General features: G+C 43.9%; 1 protein-coding gene across 1 annotated transcript in view; it reads right to left on the bottom strand.

The window, feature by feature from the left end:
* The window catches only part of KANK1 (KN motif and ankyrin repeat domains 1), a 30,838-nt gene extending 30,059 nt beyond the window's left edge, over window positions 1-779 (bottom strand). Inside the window, exon 1 of the mRNA XM_074165884.1 lies at window positions 710-779. Within this exon, the coding sequence (XP_074021985.1) occupies window positions 710-779 (70 nt within the window). The remainder of the gene's footprint in view (window positions 1-709) is intronic.
* Between the last annotated feature and the right edge of the window lie 10,976 nt (window positions 780-11,755).

The following is an 11,755-nucleotide window of genomic DNA, read 5'->3' on the forward strand; positions in this document are numbered from 1 at the left end:
TGCATTTGAGCAGGCGACGGGAACTCCGACCCTGCTCCTTATGCAACCGATGCCATTAGACTTTACACACCGTTTTATGGCTTTAGGAACTGCCGCCACAAGAGCAGCAGTACCAGTTTGCTCTCACCTCAGCTCACGTTACGTCCACCACTGCCTCTGCCTCTTTCAATTTAAACTGCATGAAGCCCCCAGCACCAAAACCAGCAGCAGGACCCTGCTTCCTGCAGGGTCCGGAATCCCACCGCTGAGGGAGAGACCATCACCTCGCATGTAAGGAAAACCCACCTGCCTTCCAAATGCAGGACTCGCCTGTCCCCAGAGTAATCTAAATAAAACTTCACTCAATCCGATGGGCTTCCTTGGGCTGAATATTTATACTCAGCGCTTCTATACAACCTGCTCCTCCCACCCCACTTGGGGGGGGGGGGGGAAGAAAGAAAAGAAAGAAAAGAAAGGAAGAAAGGAAGAAAAGAAAAGAAAGGAAGGAAGAAAGGAAGGAAGGAAGGAAGAAAGGAAGAAAGGAAGGAAGAAAGGAAGAAAGGAAGAAAGGAAGAAAGGAAGAAAGGAAGAAAGGAAGAAAGGAAGAAAGAAAGAAAGAAAGAAAGAAAGAAAGAAAGAAAGAAAGAAAGAAAGAAAGAGAAAGAAAAGGGAAAAACAACTGTTGCGAGTTATGAGCTGGAGGGATAATAAAAGCCAGCTTTCCGGTTACCTGAATTAGCCACATGCCTCTGCCCCCACACTGCAAATTTTCCAACCACGTATGGCTGCCCCAGCCTCATGTGTCACCCGCCGAAGCCCTGCCTCCCTCCCGGCTTTCTCCTTCTTCACCCCATAAGGAAGAGCCGCCCGCACCCGCGCATCCCCGGCCGGCCCCGCGCACCGGCTCCGCCGCCGCGCTGCCCTGCCGGCTCCCCACGGCCGGCAGCCCACGCACCCACCGACCCACCCGCGGTGCGGGGTCCGACCCGCGCCCCCCGTCCCGCCTCCGCGGGGCGCAGCAGGCTGGTACCGTGGCTGGAAGAGACTTTAGCTCGCTGTTTCGTTTTTAAAAGGCGAGGTTGGGAAGCCGCGTCCTCTTAAAGGAATAGAAGCCTCAGGAGAGGGGTTAAAAAAAAAAAAAAAAAAAAAAAAAGAAATAAGGAAAAAAAAAACCCACAGGAGAAACTTTCGACTTACTGCAACTACAGGAAGTGACTTAATGTTGTACTGAAAGGGTTTAGGAGAAAGGGGGGGAAAAAAAAAAAAAGCTCCTGTTTTTCCAGTTTCCTTGGCGTGCTTAAGAAAAGCTTTGTCTACAGACAGTATAACTGCTTTCATGGCGATCCTTTATGCTTTTGGCTACCACAGGACACCGAGCAGTAGACGGAAGGAGGATGCTGCTCGGGGAAAACCTATATTCACCAGCACAGGAAAAGAAAAGGATGGAGAGAGACACAGACACAGGCAGGCACGTGGGAGAGGCACAGAAGTGGGGCTGACCTGAGCACATTGGTATCTCGGTCCTGCAGTGTGGACAGACTGTTCGGCAGACACAAACAGCCCCCCCCCAAAACCACATGTTTCTGCTGAAAGACCAGAGTCTCGGTATGCTGTAGTATTTACTTATAGATGCACCCAAAATAGCCATCTAAATACCACAGTGGAAGCAAAAATACATGCATACACACATACTTTAAGCACACAAGCACACACAGCTCCTTCCAGCAGGACTGCCTCAATGTCAGGAAGGGAAAAAGTTTCTGGGACTCTGGCGACTTTTCCACATCACATAGCTGCTCACCCTAGGTTGATCACCCTTCCTTCCTGCCTGCACCCTAGGTTTGTCCCCACTCTCACCCTGACCCTCATCCCTTGTAGTCTTACGTCTCTTTTTGCCTTCTTCCCACACTTTGGATTTCTCACCCATTTTCTCTACTTACATCCATTTGCTTGCTCCACCAAATCTAACCCCAAATCTGGTTATACTCTTACCCCTTGTCCTGGGATTGACTCTAGTCACTTCACCCAGCCCAGGTAAATTCAAGCTCCATCAGTTTTACCTGTTGTCCCATTTCCCCCAGTTCCTTTCCTCTGCTTGTCTTGGTCCTTGTCTTCCTTCCCAGCAACATCTCCGATTCTCTCATCACTACACCAGTGAAGTCAGGCAGCTCCTCTAAGCTGTCCTTGGGCACAATGCATAAGTATGTTGGATAGGGGAGGGAGGAACAGCCTCTTTGGAAGTCCCAGGACTTAAAAATGAATACATTTTTGGAAAAATATTCATAAAACCTCTAAAAAGACATGCAAATCTCATGTTAAGTCAAGAGAGGCAAACTGGAATCACAGATGTATTTTTTTCTTCTTCATGGAATGGTATTAAGATTGCTCAACAGAAACCTATCAAAAGTAAATCATAAAAAAATAGTAACACTGACACTGAATCCCTCACTAAGCCTCTCCACAACACCTGCAGGCAGCTCAGTGTCTTCACAAAGAAACCCTCTTTGGTTCTCAGCTTAAGCTGGCAGCACTACCAGGACACAGTTCATATCTGCCACTCCACGAGCACAAGACTCTGTGCGGAGCTGTCTGCCTATTACTTCTCCTTGAAACAACACAGTAAGCACTCCACCAACACAATCCCAGTATTATGAGTTGATCTCCGGAGACGTTTCTTGATACGTTAAGACAAATGAGGATCAGGCATGCGATCTACCACCAACAACACAACACTGTGATGCTGTGTGCCGGAGCCGCGCCAAGCCTTTGTGCATTTTGCTGTCTCAGGGAAAGGGCCAAAATGGGTGTGCCGGCTAAGCATGGAACAAAGAAAAATGGGTGGCTGTTTTCAAACAATAAAAATGGTTTTGTTTGTTCCAAAGGAAAAAAAAAATCTAATAAAAAGGAAATGAATAAACACCTGATAAGAGTGCATCCCTTCTCCCTTTCAGCCCTTAGGTCCTGGATGGACCATAGCTCTGGTGGGTGAGTACCAAGTGCTACACAAGCAGGTACCTCAGATTAACCTCGGAGGAAGCTGTATCTATTAGCCATTCAGCCAGAAAGGCAAGCCTTCATGCCCACAGACCTCAAGTGAGAAAAAAGATTCCTACCCCATTCAACCTAAACACACATAGAAGCACTGGAGCAAATACGGGGTGGTACAAACACTCTTGTTAGGCATCTTGTCTCATCCTTGGCTGGCGGATCATGGGCACGGCTAAAATTAGAACTATTCCCCAGTCTCTGTAGTAGCTCAGGCTAATATTAATCACATCATTGTGTTACCCTGAGACAGTATGTGCAGACGCAAAAACACACACACCTTTTTTTCTGTGAAAATGCTGCAGACGCTACTGTTTTCTTCTGAAATGTCTTTAAATGCAATGAGACACAAACAGATCATGCTGATAGGCCAGCACCTGTTAAGTAAAACACCCTGTGAAGAACAGAGGCCTCATTGTGGTGCTGTCGTTATTAATGCATTTCTCCAGAAGTATGCAAAGACTTCATTTCCCTCTCCCTGCTGCAGGATAACCACAGGCAGGACACAAGCAGCATTTAAAAAATGTACTCTTCAATTCTCGCCTCCTGCACTGCTGGGACTGGCTCTGTCCAAACATTCCAGTCTTGCCAACTTCTATTAAATTATATCCTATCCAATGCACTACACAAGAACATCAGTATATTAAAATATTGAGTCAGCCCTACCCAAGTCCACACTAATCATGTCTGCTCCCAGACCCGGAGAACTGGAAAAAAATAGAACATTTAGTTGTGCTTTGAGTCTTCTGAGGGACAGTGAAAATGTGGGCAGCCATAGAGTTTTTGTTCTGCAAGCTAGAAAACTTTATTGTAGAGCTGCCTTGGAAGGTCCAGGAAGAGCAGAGAAGCAACTGAAGATGTATTTCTGAAGCTAAAAGTCAAAGTGCTTTGAAAAATACAGACATCACATCTAAAGCCTTCTCTCCCCATCTGGTTATGATATCTGCTCTAAGGCATTTTTATCTTGGATCTGACTGCTATTAAAGAAGTCTTTTCCATTGAAATAATGTTATGAATAACAGAGTCTACTTCCAGAGTTATGGCATAAGACAATTCATAAAGAATACTGCAGAGGAAAAATACAGAGGCAATAGCTGGCATAAGTGGTGTCAAATCAGTATTTTTATATGCTCAACTTCAGTTTGAGAGGTTATCTGGGACAAGAAAAGACGGGGTTCAAAGAAAAAAAGAAAAGAGTTCTGACTTTCTGATTCTTCACTGCATCTGAGAAGAAACTGATGCTTTTCCCCTTCTCCTACCCTCAACTCTGCTTTTGTTCTTTTCTTTTTCTGTTCTTCAGCATATATAAATGAGTATTAGCCTCTCCTTCTGAAAAGAACCAAAACATATGAGGGTCAGCCCTTAATGAAAATGAGAAAGAAGAATGAAATACTGAACAATTCATCTTTCATTCTTCTTTTCAGATGTTGGGATTTGCATGTGAGTTAAAAAAAACAACAACAAAAATGCTTGGAAAATAGACCTTAGCCTTGCAGCATACTCATTTGATCAGCTTTTTTTTTGGCTAGCAATATAGAGAAGATGTCATGAAATTACTAGCTCCCCAACAATTCAGCCTAGCTCTCCAGTATTTTCAAATAGAAAAAAAGCCCCAAACCCAAACAATCAACCTATGAGATTTTTATTTTATTTTATTCCAAGAACTGAGGGGGGAAAAAACTTATAGAAAGTTGTTTCCGTACTTTTCCAGACGCAGTAGGAGCACCGAGCGTTTTACTTTTCCCTTTGCAGTTAAAGGACACGATGGTGTGAAGTTGGCCGCTCCTCTCCCACAGGGAGAACCACCGCAGCACAGCACAGCAGAGTCAAGCCACCAAGCTGCCCACAACCATACTGTGTGGTGCTGGCCTCAGCTACCCTTCCTGCAGTGTCAGCCTGGGGTGCCTGGATGACCCAGCTCAGCTTGTACAGGCAACGGCACCATTTGCCCATCACACCACACCATAGCGTAGACCCGGCCGATAACACCTTCCCGTCTTTTTCTGCTCTGGGACAATAACCAATAAATATCGCCTTGTAAAAAAAGCAATCTGTTCTGCTATTACTCAGCTACAGTCATGCCTGGAGCAAATGCGATTTAACTCCTGACGCATCTGAAGCTGTGGGGTAGGAGGTACTACGGTCCAAACTAAAACACCTCAGCCAGAGAGGTATGACCAACCTGGCAGTTGAGGGGTGCAGAGGAGTCTCCTGTTACAGAGGAATTCCATTTACTGCACCTTTTACTGAAGAAATAAATCTCCAGTGTAAAACGCTTGCTGCAAATTTAATCTCAAAGAAAAACAAGGAGCAGAAAAATGGTAAAATATTTTTTATAACATTTTTAGATTACTTTTTAAAATTTATGTGTCAATATTCCAACTGGAGAGCTGACATTTAAATCTGACGTGTAAATACTCAGTACTCTGGGTTGGGGGTTGTAATAAAAAAATGGGGGGCAACAATTCCCTGATAATAATAACAGAGAGAGGCTGAAGCTACAAGACTGTATAATGAATAGGTTTTTATTTCACAATGTAGAAGCTCCAGCTCAAATATTTGTAGTGGCAAACCTCACAGAAGTGAACTAAGGACATCACCTTAAGTCAGTGAGCACAAGCAGCGGCAGTGTTGAAGAAAGATGGTTCAGAGGGCTGCTGTGTTTTGGTTGCACTGTGAATGCAAACACCAGGGCGCTGGGCTCCAATGCCGCATTTACCACACAACACTGGTAAATGAAGGCATTTTAAAAAGGGATCTACCTCATCTAATAGGAACTGCCTAAAGTAATCTAATACATGCTCCTTCTATAAGAAGCAGGATCATTAAGGCAAGGCAATAGAAGAAGAACTCAAAACAATCACAGCCACAATACAAAGGCCCTTGACTTAACTGGGCTTTTCCATGGACTTGATCAATTTACAGCGAAAACAGTCTCTTGAGCAGTTATGTTCCTCTGGACCTGAAAAACCTTAGTTGCTTAGCGTTATACTAGAATTATCATTATAGTAAAAACCTAATTAAAAAAATATAATTATTTGTTTAGCATTATAGCCAAAGCAATGAGCCAGCTCTCACCTTGGTACCAGTGATCAGATGGATGCACTAGTCTGGATGTCCCACTGTCACCTCCTCCTCAAGGGCCAATTCCTAAACCACAGAACCATCTCTTAACCTTATAGAAGAGACTCTGGCTTCTCTTATTCTTCTCCCTTCGCTGCATGTTTGCTAACTAAGTGCTGATCACTGTTCATAGCTATGAAAAACAGAGCATTTTGGTATCACATAGGAAATTCAGAGAGTGCTCACCAGCCTGCTGTATATATAAAATAACCTTTTTGGTGCTAGGATAGGGTCTTTCAAGGTCACATTACCTTTTTTTACACCATTAAAACTTTTCTTTCACATGGTAAAAAAGAGTTACCTACAGAGTTTATATCTGAACACCATATAAGCACAACTAAAAATTACGCCTGTGAGCTGAAAGTAAAAACCACCCTTTAAAAAAAAACATACTTCCTAACCCTCTCTATTCTTTTTAACATCTAAAACTTTTACTTCTAGAATCTCTGAACTGAAAACTTGCAGCTTAAACAGAAGTTCATTTAAAATATGGAATACAGGCTATAAGAAAGTAATTGCAATTAATTAACTAACCCTGAATAAAGGATTAATCTTGTTTATGAGAGATCTTTGTTGGTTTTTTTTTGGGGGGGGGGGGGAGGGGGGATAAGGGAGGGAGGAGGGAAGGGCGCACAACCAACTATCCTGAGAGTGACTGCAATATGCCCCCTTATCAAAATTCACAAAATCTGCTTTATAATCTTGACAACTCCCTTATTTGAGGCCAATAATAACTATCCTTTTCAGCTACTCTCACCTTCTGCGAATAGCTCTAGACCTGGCAGTTCTGTGGTGGCACGTCTCTCTATGTGCACCACCTCAAGGCTGCTAGCCACGGAAACTCAAAACTAAGAGGCTAGTCTGTTTTGCCTCCATTCCAGTTTCTGACTCACAGGTCCCAGGGGAAACCGAACTATGGCTGGCAGGAAGCAGGGCATGTGTGGGAAGGGATACAGTCATTAGCTTATTCTGCTAACTGCCCCACCAGCAGCAAGGAAGAGCAGAGCAGAAACCATGGTGGGGACTGCTGCTGTCATCAACAGCGCTGCCACCTCTGGGTAGAAACTACTCTCAAAACAGTGGCCACGTGGGCAAATTGCTGTCACAAGTCAGCCTGTGGGTGTACTGTGGCTGTGAGCACCCCTCAAAGATGCTCATTTCTTCATAGTAAAGTTTGCCTCCTGCTCACTCAAGTGTCACTCGGAAGAGTGATGGGGTGTCAACAGTCATCCTTTACTTTTGGGTTTGAAATGGCAGGCATCTCAGTCCTGTTTACTGACATTTGGAAACCAGATGCCAACAAGGCAAGTCCAAACCAGTATGAATTTATTCTTTCCAAGCACCCAATTCCATGTGCATTTTTTCCATCTCGCTGTATTTGTCTGCTTCGAGAACTGCCCTTCATTATTGCCTGAAGCACATATTTCATTCACTTTCTACTGTGTGCACACTTATTGGCTCCAGGCACATTTGTGACAAATGAAGAGCATTCAATTTAAAGATACTTTCCAAATCAGACTAACTTGGGCCTGACAAAATTAAGTTTCTGCAAACAGCATATACCAATCACAACCTCCTCGCAGCCTGGGAGAAAGCCATGCGATGTGCTTTATGTCCCTCAGTAGCTCAGTTGCAGACCACCATAGCCCTCCTTTCCAAAAATACATCCCAATAGATCTGGGCTAACTGATTCAGCCAGTGATGCTGATGAAGGTGGAGTCCTAGTGTTGGTAAGGCAGCTTGCTGTCCTCTGCTGCATAGGAGAAACACCAAAGCTCCCTTCCCTCCCTTGTCAACCCACACCTGCCCCACTCTTCCAACAGTACATCATCCCCCGTTACTTTACACCACTTCGCTGTCACAAGAAAAAAGACAAAGGAAAAAATAATCACAAAGACCAAGGTTTGCATCCACATAGTAGAATGGGCTCCACAAAACCCAGATAGAAGGCTGGCAAAGCAGTAGAGGAGCAAACCCCCAAATATTTCTCTTCCTTCCTCAGTCATCCAAATCATCTCCCGACTCCCAGTGGGGGCCAAAATGGAGCCATGAATACAAGCCAGGTGTTTGCCTGAAAACGTCTTTTAACACAACTGTGCACCAGTGTTACCTGCTGAAGCCCAAGCAAAGAAGGCTGTGTTCGCTTTCTAGCCAAAAAAAACCCTGAATCACAAAACCAAAATATTTAGATTTATAATGTCATTACCCTTCTGTGCCTATAAATCTCTGAGGAGGTGAGAAGGAGAAAACAGATACACAGGGCTATTGTAACAGGAGTAACCATCAGGAAAGAACGTGGACTCCTGGGATATAAACCTGCCATGGAATATTAAAGCTGATTTACAGTTTCAGTTTGGTCTTACAACTGTGCACAGGGTGGAAAAAATGGAAGAATTGTCTTCTGCAAGAATGGTTCCACAAATATTTGTCTTTATGGGTCCTGGAAGGACATTATTTTGTCACATGCTTACCTCCATAAGGAATATGGTTTATGCTGCATAATCAGTATGATATTTCAAATACCGGGAATTGTTCCCTCCTACCCCTTTTTATATTAATCTAGTACTGATTTCTTATGTGAGATAAGACGTGTGTTGCCTTCCAAACTTCAAAAGCATAAGCGATCTGCATTTTCCAAAAGCACTAACAGCTTTTTCTCTGCACTTAGAATAGTTCAGACTGATGAACTGATTTTCTCCAAAAAGGTAAAAAAAGCGATCATCAGAGAAAATACGGAAAAGGTCATTATTAGAAGTAATTCTTTATGCACATTTGAAATAGCTAAAACCAGTGGCTTATAATTGAAAGTCTATGAACAGTGTTCAAAATGAACAACTTCAAGGGTAACAGCTGCTTTTCTGCTGTTGAAACAATGCCTTACAGTAAATAGGTGCAGTGTTCCCTTCACTTGAGCGTTCACACCACCGATCTCCCACTAGAAAACCCGCGTTTGTTGAAAGAAACAAACTACTCTGTACGTAACAACAAAAGCAAAGAGGCACCAGAGGTGCGTGAAACCGTTAAGTGCAAACTCCATTCGGACAGCAGCCCTTGCGAGACCGTCCAGCTAACCGGGCACTGTTAAAAAATGGAAAAAACCACCCCAAATTAATATGCTAAAAGCACACTGAGGGCTGGTTTCAACCAGGGTGAACCCCATCCCTCTTCTCAGCTGGCCCGTAGCTCCAGGGGAGCCGGCCGCTCGCATCTCACCTCTCCCCCCAGCCCGTTCGAGGGTCTCACTCACCAGTCCACCCAGAAGCAAACTCTTGGACCTTGCCGCCTTTAGTTTTTCAGGAAATTAAGTCTGAAGCACACTTTCCTTTGCCTTAAAGGGAGTGCGTATTCCTGACACATCAGCAGGCAGGGAGCCCAGAGGTTGCTACAGAGCATTTATTTATACTCATTTGGAATTTCCTGAGACGGTCCCAGCCCGGCAGCCAGCCCAGCGCAGCGCCAAGTGGTTTCCTTCAAGGCACTTCAGATGCTGCGCGACGCCTTCAGCTCACCAAGGGTTAAACTACATGAAATGGGCAGCAGGACAAAAGGAACTGTACCAAATGACACACTAAAAAGATTATTTTTCTTTTTCTCTCTGATAAAGGCAGATTTAATTCCCAAGAGGGAATTAAAAGTTCAGGTGACTTTTCTTCTACCGGCTCTCCCTTCCTCCCCAAGCCTTTCACCCTCACCCCCCTCGTTTCTCACTCCCACGTGTGGACTGAGAGCACAGAAAGGTTCATTGATATAATTTGGGCAGAACAATTACCTCTGTTGTAACCAGCACTGCCTGCAATTCTGCCTGTGTTACATTCAACCTCATTTTGTTTACTCTTCTCAAATGCAGCTTATAATTTGAGGGATAAAAATAAAAACTTTTTGTATAAAGTTACAGACACAAACAGTTTTCTTTTTTCTGAAACACAGCCAGATACATGAGACATCTTTCATGCTAGTACAAGCACTTTCAAAATGAAGCACAAACGTATTTGATTTTTCCATATGCAATTTTCTTGTTTCCATGTAACACCAGGTATTAACTCAAGTAAAGACAACTGAGATTCCAGATGCAAAAATGTCACTTCTCAGCATCATAAAGAGACCCTTAAAGGCCTCAGCTCCATCTCTCTTCACTTCTGCTTACAACAACAGTTGCTGTAGTATGGCCAAGCAGGGACTGCAAAAGCAAAGGGGCAAGGAAAAGGGCTAATTTAACAAGGATAATGGCCCTAAGACTTCACAGGACTAAAGGAAAAAAGTTTTATTACTGTGCCTTCCATCCAGATTCCCAAGAACACTTAAAATGAAAGGGAAAAAGAGGCATGGATTGTTGAAATAATTTCCCAGATCACTGCAGATTGGAAGAGCTGTGCTTCAAACAGAAGTGGGATCCTGTGCTGAAATGACAGGAGAGAGGTCCAAGTCCTTCACAGTGCCTTCCGCTAAAATAGCACACACTTCCAATAAAAGTGTTTCCTGAATATGTCGAGTGGCTTCAGTGGTATTTAATATGAAGCAAGGTAATATTTAATACTTACAGGCACCAGCTTTTGGACTGGAAACTAGGTCCTGCCCTCTAGGTAATTTTGCATTTATTCCCTTGAATTACAAGTCATTGATGCCAACACTATAAAACATAAGCTCCCCAAAAAAAGGTCTGAAGAAGGTCTCTAGACGTAGCCAACTTGTTACATCTATGGACCATGAAGGTACTGAATTTTAGGTGAACTTGGTTTGGTCTCTGTTCTAACCACCCTATCATTCATTTAGTGCCTAGCCCAGCCTAAACCATGACATAAAGAAAAGCAACAACACTTTGGGAACAGCTTATAACCATGCTTTGAAATTTCTCCTAGAAGACAGAAGAACTCTAGGGCAGCTGAAACCCGACCTACGCTTTCTGTTCAGGGAAACAAAAGCAAAAATTCAACCCTTGAAACACTGCCTGGAGCCTGCAACCACTGCTTTACACTCGCTGCCTACCCTTCAAGCCCTGTCTTTTGACCTGCAGAGCGAGTGACCAGCCAAGTGAGGACAAGCAGTATGCAAGCAGCATTAGGTGTTACTGGTGGGCATCTCTAGCTCCATCACCAGGTTCTTCACACCAGGAAGGAGAGAACATGAAAATACCCATCCAGTTTTCTGCTGTGAAAAAAACTGCGACATCTGGGATAAGGTATGAGAATAGAAGGCATGGACAAAATGTCCTTCTCAAGAGTTAGGATTCTGCTCAGAGAAAAAAAAATAAAATTCTCTAACATTATATGATTTCACTTTTCTAAAATAAGACAGCATGATATCCTGTTTAGAGAAGCACAAATTTTAGCAGCTGCCTCCACATGCTCCATCTGTTTATCATTACTCTGTGGTTTCAAGGGCTTGACATCTGAATGAGCCCTGCATCAAGTCACGCACCTTCAGTGGACTCTCCTCAAAGCTCGGTCAACTCAGGTGGCTGAAAAAGACCTGCCACGAGTGCAAGCAATAACCTGTAATATGTAGCAGCACTTTGTCCCTTGTCCAGCAAGTCAAATATGGAGGCACATGTCTGGGTTGGCACCAGTAAAACCTAAAGGCAAAGAGCACACGCGTATTTATTCTCTTGGCC

Source organism: Numenius arquata, chromosome Z (genome assembly GCF_964106895.1).
Source record: "Numenius arquata chromosome Z, bNumArq3.hap1.1, whole genome shotgun sequence".
NCBI lineage: Eukaryota > Metazoa > Chordata > Aves > Charadriiformes > Scolopacidae > Numenius > Numenius arquata.